General features: G+C 40.4%; 3 protein-coding genes across 4 annotated transcripts in view; all 3 read right to left on the reverse strand.

The window, feature by feature from the left end:
• Window positions 1-2,105, reverse strand: part of acot7 (acyl-CoA thioesterase 7) — a 76,369-nt gene extending 74,264 nt beyond the window's left edge. For both annotated transcript variants that reach the window (XM_084721491.1, XM_084721489.1), the window contains exon 1: window positions 1,851-2,105. In XM_084721491.1, coding sequence (XP_084577617.1) covers window positions 1,851-1,900 — 50 coding nt within the window. In that variant the 5' untranslated portion in view covers window positions 1,901-2,105. The remainder of the gene's footprint in view (window positions 1-1,850) is intronic.
• An 860-nt stretch (window positions 2,106-2,965) lies between these two features.
• Window positions 2,966-4,452, reverse strand: LOC146325448 (transcription factor HES-2-like). Its single transcript, XM_084720032.1, has 4 exons — window positions 4,301-4,452; window positions 4,106-4,201; window positions 3,907-3,994; window positions 2,966-3,796 (listed from the first exon to the last, which is right to left on the reverse strand). The coding sequence occupies exons 1-4, from the start codon at window positions 4,388-4,390 to the stop codon at window positions 3,465-3,467; spliced, it is 606 nt and encodes a 201-aa protein (XP_084576158.1). The 5' UTR covers window positions 4,391-4,452; the 3' UTR covers window positions 2,966-3,464.
• Window positions 4,453-14,935: 10,483 nt separating this feature from the next.
• On the reverse strand, window positions 14,936-16,521 carry LOC146325449 (transcription factor HES-2-like). The gene is made up of 3 exons (XM_084720033.1): window positions 16,097-16,521; window positions 15,809-15,992; window positions 14,936-15,705 (listed from the first exon to the last, which is right to left on the reverse strand). Exons 1-3 carry the CDS (start codon window positions 16,184-16,186, stop codon window positions 15,374-15,376), a joined length of 606 nt encoding a protein of 201 aa, XP_084576159.1. The 5' UTR covers window positions 16,187-16,521; the 3' UTR covers window positions 14,936-15,373.
• Window positions 16,522-16,728: the final 207 nt, after the last annotated feature.

Raw genomic sequence — 16,728 nt, forward strand, 5'->3', positions numbered from 1 at the left:
TTTTTTAAGTTTTTAGAAACACTTTATTGAGTGATTGTGTCAGACATGTTTACATGAATCCTAACAAACACAAAGCAGCATGTGGGTCAACAAAAGAGCTGGTCATATACTCCTTTTTCACAGTGGCCATACTGATATTAGTAGTAGGGTAAACACAGGTGTTACAAATTATACTAATCCCACTGTCCTGTTCCATTTACTGTAGCAGAGCCTCACCAGTGAACCAACATGATCAAAAGCAGCACTGTGACTCTTTTTGACCTGAGTGGAGGAAACCTTAATCAGTATCACTGGCAACACCTGTGTTTAACCAACTATTTCATGTCAAAATGGCTGCTGGGAAAATGGTATATTAATAACATGATAAGTGACAGAGCTCAAGTTTATGCTACTGTTTTGGGAGAATTTAAAGCTATGAGACAAACTACGGGAGATTTTTAAAACAAAACATGTTATAGATAAGGGGTCTTCAATACTTTTCAGGCCATAGATCCCTTAGTTGGTAGACAGATAATATGCTAACACAGTGGTGCCCAACCCTGGTCCTCAGGGCCCACTGTCCTGCATGTTTTAGATGTTTCCCTGCTCCAACACACCTGATTCACATGATCAGCTCATCATCAAGCCTCTGCAGAAGCCTGATCATTTGAATCAGGTGTGGGAACACTGATCTAAAACATGCAGGACAGGGGTCCCTGAGGACCAGGGTTGGGCACCACGTTGCTAACATTAGCTGCACTAGCCTCGCCCTCTGCATTAGCGCCTGTGGTTTATGAGGTGGAGGGTATGTCAGTGAAACAGTGAAGTTACAAAAATTTCCATTTTGTCTCACAAAATTGTCTGTACACTTGGAATAATGATGCAGCTGATTGGCCAGTGTGTTTCAGTAATAGATAGATAAATGGATTATTGTTATGGATTGGTATCACACAGACATTTAGGAGATTAGTTTGCTCACATGCTTGCATTTATCTTTTGTTAATGAATATGTAAATCAAATGTTAAGGGTTTTTTTTAATCAATAAAAAGATCCCCTATCGATGACCGATGTCAAAGACTATCTTAACACTACAACTTTCAATATGGAGTAATTTTCACCTGAACTGAACTGAAGGGGATCTGTGAAGCAGCTCGGTGAGGAAAGAGCAGTACTGTGACTGAGTTATGGCTCCACCCACGGGCGAGCACAAGTACAACAAACTGAGCATGCTGCTGCTGCTGGGGAGGGAAACCAGCTCAGTGCAAAGGTATTTTAATAGGAAGCAGCTCTCATTAGCACTGCATGAAACACAGCTGGCTGTTTGATTTCTGTGCGCTTCTTCTGGTCATTTTCAACACACACAGGGGACCAACTACACGCGATATACTGACACGGTCCAGACCAACGATTTACAGGAGACAAATTATGCAATTTATTGGCTATAAAATCAAAGTTTTAGGGGACTTTTCTGAAATGATGGCGACCTTAACGTGCCCTTGTAGTTTTAGCGTGTGTCCTGCCGGTGCTAACCGTGCTGAGGTCATCACAGAGAGGACATGCGACATAGACGGTATTCACCTCCACCGGCCGGGAGCACACGGGAGGATAAACACCCCGAAAACACGCTGTTTGATTCGTCATAGTGTAGCTAAGATTTAACATGGTCGACCACCGGCAGAGCTCAGTGAACACCGTTTCGTCCTGTATGTTTCCAGCAGGACGTGAAGCGGATTATCTGGGTTATCATCCCGTGACGCCGGCCGGTAGTCGCGCGCCTCTCCTTTTCCTCGTCATTTGTCGACCAACAGCACGTTATTAGCATGTGAAGGCTGCTCGCGCACGTGTTAATGTGTCGTATTTAACGTCCTACCTGCATAATTGAAGGGAGGATGCTGTCTCCTGCGCCTGCGGTAGCGACATGGTGATGATGAGGATGGTGAAGACGATAAGGTCTCGGGGTTTGCTGGTCTCGTGTTGCGGCGAGATCTGTGTGTGTCTGATGTGAGGGGAGATCTCCGGTGTCCGCCGGCTACTCTGCTCACTGGCTCTCTGACAAATGACTCATGTGGAGGAAAAGTACTGATCATACATGCAAACAGGATGCTGTATGTCACGCAGCTTCACTGTTTTGCAAGTACATCATTTAAAAGTCTTTGAACAGGCTGTCTATTACAAGGTGCGGTTAGCCTAACAATAGCCATGTGACTTACTGTTAGTGGCCGGCGCCTTTCGAAGAGGTAAATAAGAGACGTGGTTGTGCAAAAGGAATAGAAACCATAACCACGTCAGTACCTACAGCCGTCGGAGGGGGGCAGCAGAGACCGCATTTACTCCAGCATAATGCACACAGGGGCAATATTTGATGTTGCCTGCTGGGGCGCTTTTGACCACAACATGTATTCTGCCTAACGGTTTTTATTCTGTTGAAATCTGTTGGACAGATGTCACCAGATATTTACTCATTAAATAGAGAGGCGCCGCCATGTAAGGAAACATTACATCATATTTTATGCGCCAAATGGTCAGTTCGATGTCTGCTGAAGTTGTCTTTACTTTTATGCTTCTATTGTTGGAAGGAGGCAGCCTCAAAACATTTTTCTGTTGCCTTTCAGTAATATGCATCTTGTGTTTTTATTTACTTCCCTATTGACCTGGTGGTTTACTATATTTGCTGCCAAGTCTGACCATTTTGTTAGTATATAATGTTTGCTATAACTGTAAAACTCCATTAAAATATAGTTTAGAAATAGTATGCATCTTTGCACACAGTTTTCTGTGTGCGATATTTGCTCAGAACTGTTTTTTCTGTCCATGTATGAATTTGAATGAAAAGCACATTCGGTTTCTCCGTGTGTGTTAAGTGTCCCAACTAAATAATATTTTCTTCTTCTTGTCCATCATCATACAACCGTTAATGGTTGTGTTAGTGACGCGTAATTACAACCAGTATTATTACAAACGGCCACAAAATGTGAACAAAAAAAAATCAAGACAAGATTTAACCACGAAATCGCAGTTTTATTTGTGTTTATATAACATATATACAACATTTGCTGTAAGTAGCAAAAATAATACACATCCCAACAGAGATACTTGCAGTGACACACAACATGTCTACAGGGTTCATCTGCACAGACTCAGAACATTGAAGTCTATCGTGCAAATGTATACACACTGACCCTTTGGGTCTTACAGGGCTGTTTCAATGGCCCTTCATCATTTAGTCTGCAACGAAGACTAAATATTCAACGTATACATACATGCAGATTTAAAAAATACGACTGTCTAAACTTGTCAACGTATATAGGACAGCAGACTCGTGCGCAATACTCAAGTATATAATACTCAACAAATACGATTTAACGATGAATTCTGGCTTTTCATCAACGGAACCGAGGCGGTGAATCACTGTGCATATTTACAAGTGATCTATCTCAACATGAAACAATTTACAGTCTTTTCGCAGGCTTTTAAGTGAAGAAATCTACCAAGGTCTCCACATGGCCGCGCAGACAGACTGCGGACCTGCAGCCTGCGCGCCGCTGGGAACCACAGCGCTGCTGCTGCGGGACTGACTCTCCAGTTTGGAACTGAAGCTGGATTTGAGGTTCAGAAGTCTCTGGTGGATCTGAGGGAAGGTCCTGGAGCTCTGAGCGCAGCAGTTCAGGCAGGTTGGGGTGACAGTGGCGGACATGGATTTATGGATGTAGTCTTTCACCCGCTGGCACGCGTCTTGATCCAGGCTGGTTTTGGGGAGCAGAGCGGAGACGCGCTGCAGGCAGGCTTTGTAGCCTTCTCTGTAACTTTCTGCTGAGTCTGAAAAGAAAATGAAATGTTAAGTTTTGTTGTTCAAAAATAAAAAAGAGTCAATTGAACATATATCGCTGTATCAATAAACGCATTGAACAAACAGAAGCAAAACTCACTTTTGGTGTTAAGAGGAGGAATATCGCTGAGGAACCTCACAGTCATCTCCAGGACGTCGGCTTTCTCAAGCTTGGAGTAGCGAGTCTTCTGCAGAAAATAAAAAAGCAAAGGTTAAACACACGAACCTGAACGTTGTCTCGACTTTAATATACATGTGAATATGTTTTTGCATATATTGAAATCTTTATAATAACTTACATCTCTGCCTGTGAGGGGAAGGATGAGGTTTTTCAGATGGTTCAGGCTGTCGTTGATACGGGCGCGCCTTCTTTTTTCCATCAAAGGCTTCATTGTCTGAAAAGAACACGTAATATTTAGCATTCATTCGATACATTGAGAGGAAAACAGAGAAAATGTTTAAAATAATGAAGCAAAATTCAGTGGGTTGCTTACCTTTCTGAGCTCAAGAGCCTCTTTTCTTTTGGCCACAGTTAGCCTTGGAGAAAAGGAGGGGAGAGTTTCACAGGTCATGTTTGGAGACATTTTCAGCTTCGTCTTTGTGCCAGAGAAGTGTCCAGAACAGAAGTCGGAGAAGATGTGACTCTAACGGCCACGAGCTGCGGTATATATCCAGGTCCGTGGCGTCGGTCTCCGTGCGTCACAGGTACGCCCCCAAGCCAACACGAAACGATTTGGACAGGCCACGTATTGGATGAAAACAACACAAAACCATGAAATTTAGTAAGATAACCATCTGTCTTCTTCTCTAATCCATGCGTGACAACTGCAATGCGTGTCTGCGTTATGATGCACAGACAAAATCAAGCAAAACCTGCGTCAAGAAGCTGAAAAAAATGTGTGCGTAAAGAAGCCTAAAGCTTGGACGCACAGAATGCTCATTCACCAAATACATATTCGGCGAACTCTCTAATTTACAAAATATTAAATAACATAAAATTAACTTAATTGTTTCATAAATAGTATATTATTCTTGACGTTCACGTATTTGAAGTTTCATTGCGCAATTTTTAAAAAAATATTTTATTATTGGTATTTTCTTTACTGTTTTTAAACATCTATCGGTTTCGTTGCTCTTTTATTCCTGTGTATTTTATTGTTGTGCTACACAAATACACTTTATTATTATTACTATTATTATTAATAGTAATATTATTAATAATAACATTAATATTATCATTATGGCTGGCTGCATATATATATTGTAATTATCGTACGAAACTCTGTATGAAAGGTGCAGAACAAAAGGCATAATATATGTAGACTAAAACATTCATCTATATATGTGTGTATGTGTATATGTATGTGTGTTTGTGTGTGTGTGTGTGTGTGTGTGTGTGTGTGTGTGTATATATATATATATATATATATATATATATATATATATATATATATTATATTATATTATATTATATTATATTATATTATATTTATATGCATACAGACATACACGCTTAGAACAACAGGGGGCAATACACATTGCTGACATGGGCGTCAGGCTTGCGTGAATGGAAAAGTGTCCACAGAGATACAGACTCCTACTGCAATCTCATACCCAAGCCACGCTACTTTCAAATAACATCTGTTCGTAGACTTTGACAACAATAGTTTTGCATATGACGTTTGTATGCTCTTTCTGCCCGGGGGGGGGTCTCCCTACCTGTAGGGTGTATCCCGCTGCTGCCAACGCCTCATGCACGGCGGTGGGGGCTGGAAAACATTGAGTGGGTGGTGAGGGAGCGCGTACTTCACTCACAATAGCCACCGCGAAATATAAAAATACAAGATGAGGTTGGGTTTTAACTCACAAATATTTATATGATTTGCTTGTGGATTTGCTGTATTAATAACCGACCATGGTGCCCTGCGAGGAATGAATCAAACTTTGAATTGCAGCTTTGAGATTTTCTAATTTTGAATAAAAACTGGAGCGACTTGACAGCCCATCAAATACCACTGCACTCAAGGGAACCACGCGCGCAGCACGCGCCACGAGGGCCAGATGGCTGTCTGTTACCGAGCCCTCAACCCCACCCCGCCGGTCCTAAACCTCCACCCATCGACCCCACCCCCCGCACACACCCTTCTGCACCGCACCAGCATCGTAAAGAGCGAATCTCCCCATCCCACCTCCATGGAGCCATCTCTCATCCATGCACGCACGCACACACAGACAACATGCATGTGCTCTTTTTCTATAAACTTTACACGCACGACACATGATCTCCACGCAGTTGTGGCGTGGGTACCCCATCTGCATGCTTCTTATGGTTCCATGTTGTTAGTGTCCAACTGGAACAAACCTTTCTCACCCCCCTGTTTGCTGCAATTGTCTCCTCCAGCTTGACTCCAGGATGTTTTAGCGTCCAAGCTATCATGAGATGCTTGTTTATCAATATTATATGGTGATGACGAAAAACGAAGCTCAATCTGTTGATGGAGACAGAGGTTGTTTGTCTGGAAGACCCGATTGTATTGTGACTCCAGCCACAAAGTTCTTACATATCAAATTGTTTGCCCTAGAAAAACGCACACTCAGAATCTTTACCTGTACTTTTACTCTGACATGGTAAAAACTCTGCAACATAAAGGCACGAAGTCCATTCAGAATTACGAATGCAAAATTGTTAAATAGGCTATATGAAAGCAGTCATGCAAAGGAAAAGGGATTTGCACTTCTCAGTTTGATTTTCCCTTCTCATGGCGCAATAGAATGGAAGCATTTTACTGCCACAACAGAAAAAACGGATCTGTATCACCTTATAACGTGAGAAGTTTAATGTTATATGTTGTAATAATGTGAGGAATTTGGTATTATAATATGGTAACTTATTGTTATAACATGAAACGTTTCGTGTTATAACATGATAACTTATTTTTGTAACATAAAACATTTCACGCTGCAACATGATAACATATTGTTCAATTGTTCGTGTTGATATAGTGAAGAATGTCAAGATATGACATGATAACTTATTGTCATAACATAAACGTTTCAGTTATAACGTGATAACTCATGAAACTTCATGTTATAACAAGTCAGGTTACAAAAACTTTTTTGATATAAGTTTGAGTGTCTTAATAATGCGAATTTTGTTTTGTTTATAATATGATACTGATCCGTTTGTCTTTTCTGTTTACTACAATTTACATGGAGTTTGGGGCGATTGGAGTATTTCAACAAGTTGAGACAGAAGAGTGTAAATGTGGAGGTCACCATCATGCAGACATGATGGTGTTGAGCGCTGCTGTCCTGACACTGAGAGGCACACTTGCTGCACGCGTCCATCTCCGCCCGCTGGGACAGAGGGGGGATGATGAGGGTGATGAGCTGGAGGAGAGGATGGGGAATGGGGGGGGGGGGGTAGACTTCTCCTCAGTTTTGCTCTTACGGTTAGAGTCCTCTTTTGTCTTTTCAGGCAAATTCGGCGTCAGTAACCCATCTGTGCGGGCCGGATAACAGCGAGCCTTTGTCTGAAAATGTTCCAATACTTCATGGGAATTAAGAGTCACTGTGTGTGGAGGGACAATGGGGGACAAAAAGGGAACAGGACTCCACCTGACTTTTGCTACAGCGTGATGATGTGAGCTGAGAGAAAACAGAAATAGATAACACCATATTCAACTGTAAGGAAAAAAAACAAGGTTTGATCTCCACATGTGGCCATCAACATGTCTGAACTGTTTCAACCAAAATAAAAGAAAATGTGTTGATATAATGTATAAAATCAACCGTGTTCATCCCTTATTCTTCTCAGCAACGAAAGCATGGTATGTACAATACACAACGGTAATAAAAACTGAATAAATATCCCAACTATAGTGAAACGAACCGTTAATAAATGTTTTTCATGTGAATATCCTTTGCAGTGATCGTCCCTTTGTTTGACTGAGCGGTTGTACCAGAGGACCAAGTCGCAGTTATCACTCGGATTTGGACATACTTGGATTTGTGGATAATCTAGAGTCATTTGTATTTATTATGATGAAGAGTTTGTGCCTCCCTAATATTAGAATAGAAAAGAATATAAAAATATCACACGAATCTGTATAGAATAGTATAGAATTTACTTATTTTAGCGTTTTGTCAGCCTTTTTGTTCTGTCAAAATGAAAATAAAATGAAAATTTGAAAGTTATCAGAAAATTGGAAAGAAATGAGATTGCAAATACACACACACCCCTTGCAAGAGTTGCAGACTTGGAGAAAGTGGGGATGGTAGTAACACTTTTTGTTTGAGAATCAGTAATTCAGTGCTTGTTCATACTAAATCTCTCAAACTTTGATACACAATACATATGTTGTCTATTACAAATACAGCTCAATTGGACATCTATGATACAATCACAAATTATGTGCATTAATGTCAAATATAAAGAGTTGTTACAAACTATTGCACCACTGGGGTGAGTTTTAACACTAGCTGGGATAAGTAGTAACAATTAAAGGTGATTTGCAGATTTAAGATGTACCGAAGAGAAAATTAATTCTCATTTGAATGGATAGAAAGTTGAAGTCAAAAATGGAGACAGCAGTCAGGCACAATAAGAGGTTTTGGGCTTTGTTTAATAGATGTAATTGTATAGGGGAGACCAGGGAGTGTTGTAACACCTGGTCAGTTGTAACACTGTCAGTGTCAGCATCACACTACATAAACTGTTGATTGAGGTTATGCAAGTCAAATCCTTGTACATACAATACGCAGACCACTAGGCAAAAGATAATCTTGAAAGTAAAATTTACTCTCTCACCTGAAAATCCACTTTTTGGTAATAAAATCCATAATGTTGCTCTCAGATACAAAAAGAATTGTAAGAGTACAATATTAATAGCATCGCTGCAACTTTTTTTCTGATTGGTCAAACTGACAGTGTTACAATTAACATGGAGTTACAACACTCCCTGGTGTCTCCTATACAGTTACATCCACTGGACAAATCCGTCAAGCCTTTATTGTGTCAGAAAGTTTTCTAGTTAACAGCAGCCACCTGTGGTTTCACTTGTAGCTGAGTGCAGAGCATCAAAGTGGTCATGACTCATCCAGTATCTCAATAAATGTTTTAAATGGTTTAAAGAACAAACTTTGTGTTTGCAGATGGACACACTGATATCTCAGTTTTTTGATTAGAGCAACTTGGACTTTCTATTCATTCAAATGAGAATTCATTTTCCCCAGAATGTCTGCTATAACTAAAGTTGCTCTTTGTGTGTTTCCACCAGGACTTGGTGGTATCCCAACTGTTATGAAATCTGTTACCAGGAACAGAACAGAGTCCACATCGTGTTCTGTTGACCACCTGGCCTTTATTCACATTTTTTAGAAGATAATGAGATTTTGTTTAAGGAACTCAAACCTCAGATTAAAGCCTTGCTGGCACTTCTTGATACTTTTGGTTTCAGATGTTTGGTCACAATCCTACTCAAGATAGAAGTTTCTGCTATGTGTCTCTGCCCTTTTTTATTCAATTTGAAGCAACACTAGCCTGTCCTTGCACTGTCAGTGGACCTACTGATGTATTTACCACTCACCACATTGGTCTGTCAGCTTAAGTTGCACTTGGTGAGTGATTGCCTGGTTCTGGCTCCTTTCACTGTAATGACAGGCCCTCTTAACAAATGTCCAAGCAACTTCAAAGTAGTCCTTTCTAGTCTCCAGGAATGAGTTGCACCTCAAAGATGCAACTCAAAGATGTCTGCACCCTGGTTAGCTGATGAATCTCATACACTAAAGCAGGCTGGAGGAAAATGGCATGCAAATGGCATGCAGCGAATCCAAACTGTAAGTTTTCTACCTCATGGCATGAGTGTGTACTATCTTAAAAACATTATCTAGTGTCAGCTTCCAAACCAATCACCTGCATGCCTCATCAACCCCTTACCGGCTAATGTTTGAAATATCTCTGGCCATTTCTGTGACCCCACTAGTCTTAAGACTGCTGTAGAAATGGGATATAATATTCATAAAAATATTTTCATTAGTATAGTAACCTGAAAATAAGAATGCCTTAATTTTCATTAACTCTGAATGAGCTGTTTATATCTACAGAGGTTTGGGGCGTCTTTCATGGAGGCTATGTTGCACAGTCATGTTTCTACAGTTGTCCTGAATGGACGAACCAAACACTGGCTCTAAATACGGCCTCTCATGTTTTTGTGACTTTTGCAGCCACTGTAGGTTCTCCTACAAGCAAAGAACAGGAGAGTGATTTGTTTGCAATGTGTGCAAACTTACCACTAGATGTCACTAAATCCTACATAACTTTCAGCAACGTTTATAAAAACGTCATATTTAATAAAAATGTTTTTGAACTTTTCAATCTGCATTCAGGTCCTGATACTGAAATTGAAATACAGGAGTGGTAAATGATCATGTGCTTACAATGGGTTCAGATTCCACCTCAGTGATTCTCTGTGTTACTGGATTTCAGTGTAGCTTCTGATACCAATGATCATTGTGTACTCGTAGACCAACTGGAAAAACAATTTGCTTTCTGATTAATAAACTTTGAGCATATGTCATTTAATTCATCTGAGAGGAAACTATGGCACTTTTGGTCACACTGTCAAACTTTGCTGATTTGCATTTCCATTACCACTTTTAACTCCCCAAGTTGTGCCAAGTTGCAACTGACGTGGACCCTCTCTGGAGTGCAGCCGAAGCGAGTCAGACCCACCTCCAAGTGGGCTGTGGCTCCACTGCATCCAACCCATGATGACTGACCCTTTCTGACTCTCAAACAAGCGTGTGCTGCAAAAGTGAAGTCCTCTGTGTGCAGGAGAGCAGAGAAAAAGATGTATTTTAAAGTCTGTCTGTTCAGCTCTCAGTAGCTTCTAACTGAATCTCAGTGGTTTGAAGTGTAGTTTATCTCCTGTGGTGCTGTTTTTACACTCTGGTATCTCCCTTATTAGACTATGTTCACTTTCAGCATAGTAGGAGTTATGTTAAGTTTGAGTGCGGATGAAAACCCAAAATTTCCTGGTTTTGCAGATTAATAATAAAAGCTTTCAAAAAAAGTTTTATTGAGAATAACATATAGCACATGAAGTGTTTATTCATCGTTTTACAGCCACTCGACTCAAGCTAAGCTCGTCTTCAGCTCAAAGACACCTTCAATCTCTGTTGTAATGGAGAGGCAAAATCTTATCATTCTGGGCTGAGTCAAACCGAGTCAAGCCAGACCAGCTCATGTGCAAGGAAAAGGGATACAAGACTTCTGTTTCTCCTCTCGGCTCTGTCCTCAGGTTTTAGAAAATCTAGCCTGTGACAGGAGACTATCACCAATCACAGGGTGGTAAGAGTTAATTGTTGAGTCTCATCATCTGATCACTGCCCCTTTAATTTCCTCTGCTATGTTGATGACACTCAGCTGTATGTGCCTGTAAAGGTGAATTATCTTTCACAAATTTTCGCATTAGAAGCTGCTTGTCTGCTGTGAAACACTGGGTGTCACATAATTTCCTGCTCCTAAATTCTGATAAAACTGAAGTTCTGCTCATTGGCCCTGCTCGACATAGACACCAGTTTGATCAAGTATCAGTAACTCTTGACAACTGTGTGATTCTTCAAAGTGCGACAGCCAAGAATCCTGGTGCTACATCTGGTCCCACCCTTGCTCTTGATCTAAGCACCACGGTCTTTTCTCAGCTACACATTAAAGCTAAAAGATCTTTTTCATCCTTGGGTAATGGAGAGACCCTGATTAACAGTTTTGTTGATCCAGCCTTGATTATTGTCATGTTTTACTCTTCCTAGTGCTGGTACTAAAAGCCTTGAGATGGTTCAGAATGCAGCAGCTAGACTCTTAAATAAAACTGGATTGGTTGACCATATTACACAAATTTTAGCTTCCCTTACGTTGGCCTGGTATACACGTCAGACCAGACTTTAATTTGCTTCTGATGACCTAGAAAATTGTAAATGGACATGCCCCTTCATACCTGTAACATCTCCTTCCGCTGAATATTAAGAATACAGAGCTCCTGTCTGTCCCCAGAGATAAAAGAGACAGCTGGCCACAGCACCTTTTCCTATATTTCCCCTCCTGTGGAATAATTTCCACGCTGACATCAGAGTCTTTTACGCTTTGAATCCAAATGTAAAATTAATCTCTTCACCTTAACTTTCAGCCAGCAGCTGATTCTTTGACTACTTAAGGCCTCATACCTATTAACCCGATCAGGCTCAGCTGTCATCTCAGCTAATAAGTCTAGTATACATACTGCATAGTTCGTATCTCATATGCCAGCAGTTCCCAGACTTTTTAGGCCATGCACCCCCTTCTAAATCACAACCAGGCTGAGGCACCTCCAGTTCCCAAAACCTTTTTACAAAATAACTTATGGTAAAGGTGGTACATACAATTAAAGATATTGCAACTGTCTGAGTAGAATTTTAATGAAGTCTAACAAAGACAATATGTGCAGAAACAGATATAGCAGGGTCTCACACTGACTGAGTAATGGTAGTATAAGTATGGTAGTAGTTTCCACAATGCAACTCAATACAGTTTCAGTTTTCATTAGACCCTCCTTACCTCTACCTGAACATGTTTTTATACCCAGTTTATATCCCAGGATTTTCTTTCTACAGTATATATGTATGGTCACTTGGGTATGGTTAAGACTGGAGGAAAGGCTGTAATAGGTATTTGATGAGATGCAAACTGTCTCCTCCACAAAACTAAGATTAATTTGTCTGTTTGCCTTTAGGGTTCAATCATCTGCAAATGATGACAATGACACATAACATTACTTATTACACAACTGGTAAAAAAAAAAAAAACATAACATAAGAGTTGGTTTTTATTGTATCTGCCATCATGCCTCTTCTTGATGCCTTTACACATTAGAGTCTGTTTGCCCTGGTGCTTAAATTCAATAAAAACTCTGCTTGTACCGTCATTGTGCTTGTGTGTTAGGGTTGGCTGGCTCTCACAGATAGACACCGATCTGTATATTTCTACACTTTTGCTGTTCCAGATAAGGCTGAGAGTTACTGTTCATGCTCCAAAAACTTCTTTCTGTTCAGGTGCACACTGAATGATGGAAAAGTTCCATTGTGTAAAATTTAGGGGGATCTAAGAAAGATATGGAATTTAACAATCATAAATATGTTTTCACCGACACATAATCACCTGAAAATAAGAATCATTGGGTTTTTGACTCTGCATTGTTACACCACCATGTTGCTACAGGTGCCCAGAGCGAACAAACCAAACACTGGCTCTTGTCTTTCTCATATCTCCAAGAACTAAGAACAGATCTCATCACATCTTTAATGCACATATGAGCCTGTGAGCATTGATGGACAATGTGATTTGTGCTTTAGCTGGCTTGTTTTAAAAGACCATAACTGTGGTTTTAGTTGCATGTCCTTTTCATTATTACTGACCATTTGTCACAGAATACAGTAAGTTTTATTATATTTCCTGCCTCAGAGAGTCTGGCAGTCAAACTGGAAAAACATAAAATGTGCTTGAGATACGGTATCTATTAGAGAATATTTCCTCACTGTTGTTGATCCATTTAGTAATGCATTGATATAGGATTTATGACTTGTCTGCCTAAAGACAGTGAATAAACTTAACAACTATATCCTGAGAAATTATGTATGTTGTGATAAACATCGTCTGAATTCTTAAAAAGCTGTAGTCTATTTTGGACAATCCCTGAATGCACCAACAAGGGGTTTCAAAAGAGCCCATTTTCTTAGTCACATTACCACAGGAGGGTAATATCATGCTGAATAAAAATAAAGCTCAGAGTATACCTGTCTCTAATGTGTTCAGGGCTCCAAAAGTTGATTTTCAAATTTAAGTTAAGACAGGCTGCCCAAAGCTAAGAAGTCAAGCCCCAAAAACAAGTTTGCATTATAGATACCTGAATAATATGGTCTGCACTAAGAGTTGGTATAAGCCTCCATAATGCTTTATGGTGTCTTACAACAAAATCATATGGTGTTGTAACAGATAGTAGTGATATAATGTGTTGAGAAGTCTAGAATTAGAATTGGTATTTATTATTCTGTCCATATTAAAATTAACATTAAAGAGACTTATTATAACATTCATAATGGCTGGAGAATGTAATTGGCGAACGGCTCATTTTACGCTTCAAAGAAAATGATTTTGTTAAACAGACAATATTCCCACAACATATCAAAATGCAACATATAAAATGATATACCAAAATCTACAATAAAAGAGAACAGCTATTCGAACACGGTGGCTTTTCAAACAAAACAACTATGTGCCTCCTTCACCACTTTTCTCTTAAATTCATCAATCAGTATACATGTGTCTAATTTTAGATGTTTTTTGCAATTATTCCATGCCCAGTCAGCATAGAAAATAACATTTTACCCAGATCTATCAAAACCTGTGGTGCATTATAATTAAATGTATGTATGTGTCCCTTCACTGATAGAGGCTTTTGAATGTAATTTAAATCCAGAAAAGTTTAGAGGGAGGAGTGCATGATTATGTTATGCATGATTTTTTTTTTAAGGATTTGTACCAAAAAACTGAAATACAAAACATCTCAACTTTTGACGGTGCAGTCATATGGTAGGATTACAAATAAATATAATGGAGACAAAAGTTCTCACTTCTAATATCACTCAGTAAAAGCAGTAAATTCAAGATACTCAGAGAAACAGCTAAGCCTTATATGAATGAGTTATTAGATACCAGTTTACCTTTCAACTTAAAGCCTGCTAATGGCAAATTTCCTCTAAAACCAGTGTGTGTTTTTGGGTTGTGTCAGATTTGTCATTGTAATTCCCAGCTGCAGTCATCTCAGTGTGTGTCCCGTCATACAACCAGCCCAACTTCTTCCCACCGATTTGGCGGCAACTTGAGAGGCGCCTCACATCAGCAACAATGGAGCAGCTGCTCATCAGCATCAATAGGCTCTGGCTGACCTGCGGCTTTATGCGTTTGCGCGCCTTTTTTTCTCTTTTCATCCACCCGAAATTCCTCTCGGAAAACGTCTGAGTTGAATAATTAACTTCAGACCACCATAAAATCAAAGATCACTCAACACAATCATATTTGTCAAGAGTATGTACATTTATTAAAAAGTTTGTCAATGACATAATATTTGAAGTGTCACAAAACATTTTTTTTTGTTTTTTTACATACTGATAATGAATAATAATAATCCTATGTAACACATAGTGTTTACAAACTATTCTTTTGCACAGACCAAAATACTTTTAAGTCTATAGTGCAAACCTCAAACAAAATAACCCTTGGGGTTTTACAAAAGTGTTGTCTACAACCCGTATCTTTGAAACCCCAAAGAGGATTGCATTTAAAAACGTTCAGACTTCAGTTTCTTTGAGATCTGTGCTCTGAGCTCTCTGCCATCAAACGCAAAATGAGCCAAATGCGGAATTAAATTATTATACAGCAACTCCAACAATTCTAGCTACAGTTTTTTGGGATACAAATAGCATAAATAACATGACAAAATAAATAACACACATGAGATAAATGTCCATCTGAACTACCAGGGTCTCCACATGGCCGCACTGACAGGCTGCGGACCTGCAGGCTGCGCTCTGCTGGGAGCCACAGCGCTGCTGCTGCGGGACTGACTCTCCAGCCTGGAGCTGAAGCTGGATTTGATGCTCAGGAGTCTCTGTTGGATCTGAGGGAAGGTCCTGGAGCTCTGAGCGCAGCAGTTCAGGCAGGTTGGGGTGACAGTGGTGGACATGGACTGATGGACGAACTCGTTCACCCGCTGACACGCGTCCTGATCCAGGCTGGTTTTGGGGAGCAGGGCGGAGACGCGCTGCAGGCAGGCTTTGTAGCCTTCTCTGTAACTTTCTGCGGAGTCTAGAGGGATAAGAGATTTGATTAGTGTCTGGAATTCCATGCGTAAAATCTCCAATAAGATAGTTTGGTCAATGCTTGTTCTAGTTTAAGAGTTGATTCTCACCTTTGGCAGGAGTGGAGGGAAGATCTCTGAGGAAGCGCACGGTCATTTCCAGAATATCAGCTTTCTCCAGCTTGGAGTAGCGTGCGTTATCTTTGCCAACCAGAGGAAGAATCAGGCTTTTCAGGTGACTGAGACTGTCGTTGATACGAGCACGTCTTCTCTTCTCCAACAAAGGTTTGAGAGTCTGAAATAAAGAGGAAAAATGTTACTGAGCTGAACTTTTAAGGAGTCAGAAAAACGAAAGACATTTCCAGTATTAACAGTTATGTGGTTCTGTCCTTCTCTTACCTTTCTCAGTTCGTTGGCTTGTTTTCTCTGGGCCACGGTGGACCTGGCAGTGAGAGGCTGGCTGGCCTCAGTACTGATGCTGGGACTCATTTCGTTTGCTGCTTGTTGTGTTTTTGAGAGGAGATACTTGCTCTTGGAGAGGCTGAGATGAAGTGTGCCGCAGAGCTGGAGAGCCTCCTATTTATTTGGCTCCGGCGCGTCAGAGGGGAGGGGACACAAGCCACTGCGCTGGGGGTTTGACAAGGGGGGTCGGGGGGTGGCGATGCCTTTGGGAGATGATGTCTGAACCATCTGGTCCCATCGGACCCCTGCGTTTACCGCTGGTATGCAGAGTTTCGCGATGATGTTGCGCTTAGTTTTGTTTAAAATTTAAAGCTTTAACGTTCATCCAAGATCCAATTACTCACACAAGCTATACACAGATGGGTTTTTTTTCACTTGTAGGCTATATTAGGTTGCTCCTCTTGAGCAATTTTGTACTGTTGGAATTGCTTCTTTTTCGTTTTGCTGTTTTGTTAAATTGATCATCCTTCTGTTTATTGTCTTGTTTATTTGCACCAAATATTCGCCGCAAATGAGCAGTCAAATTCACCAAAAGATCAAGTAAGTTTATTGCGATACCTGAAAGTTGC

The sequence above is a fragment of the Lutjanus erythropterus genome, chromosome 6 (assembly GCF_056507025.1).
Source record: "Lutjanus erythropterus isolate fLutEry1 chromosome 6, fLutEry1.hap2, whole genome shotgun sequence".
Classification (NCBI taxonomy): Eukaryota; Metazoa; Chordata; class Actinopteri; order Lutjaniformes; family Lutjanidae; genus Lutjanus; species Lutjanus erythropterus.

Bases quoted from the DNA above. Each gene is read 5' to 3' on its own strand.
- LOC146325448 (XM_084720032.1), bottom strand. From the start codon at position 4,390: ATGTCTCCAAACATGACCTGTGAAACTCTCCCCTCCTTTTCTCCAAGG. The intron at 4,202-4,300 runs GTAAGCAACCCA...TGTTCTTTTCAG, and splicing joins AGGCTCTTGAGCTCAGAAAG to ACAATGAAGCCTTTGATGGA. The intron at 3,995-4,105 runs GTAAGTTATTAT...TATTTTCTGCAG, and splicing joins TTCCCCTCACAGGCAGAGAT to AAGACTCGCTACTCCAAGCT.
- LOC146325449 (XM_084720033.1), bottom strand. From the start codon at position 16,186: ATGAGTCCCAGCATCAGTACTGAGGCCAGCCAGCCTCTCACTGCCAGG. The intron at 15,993-16,096 runs GTAAGAGAAGGA...TCTTTATTTCAG, and splicing joins AAGCCAACGAACTGAGAAAG to ACTCTCAAACCTTTGTTGGA. The intron at 15,706-15,808 runs GTGAGAATCAAC...TTATCCCTCTAG, and splicing joins TCCCTCCACTCCTGCCAAAG to ACTCCGCAGAAAGTTACAGA.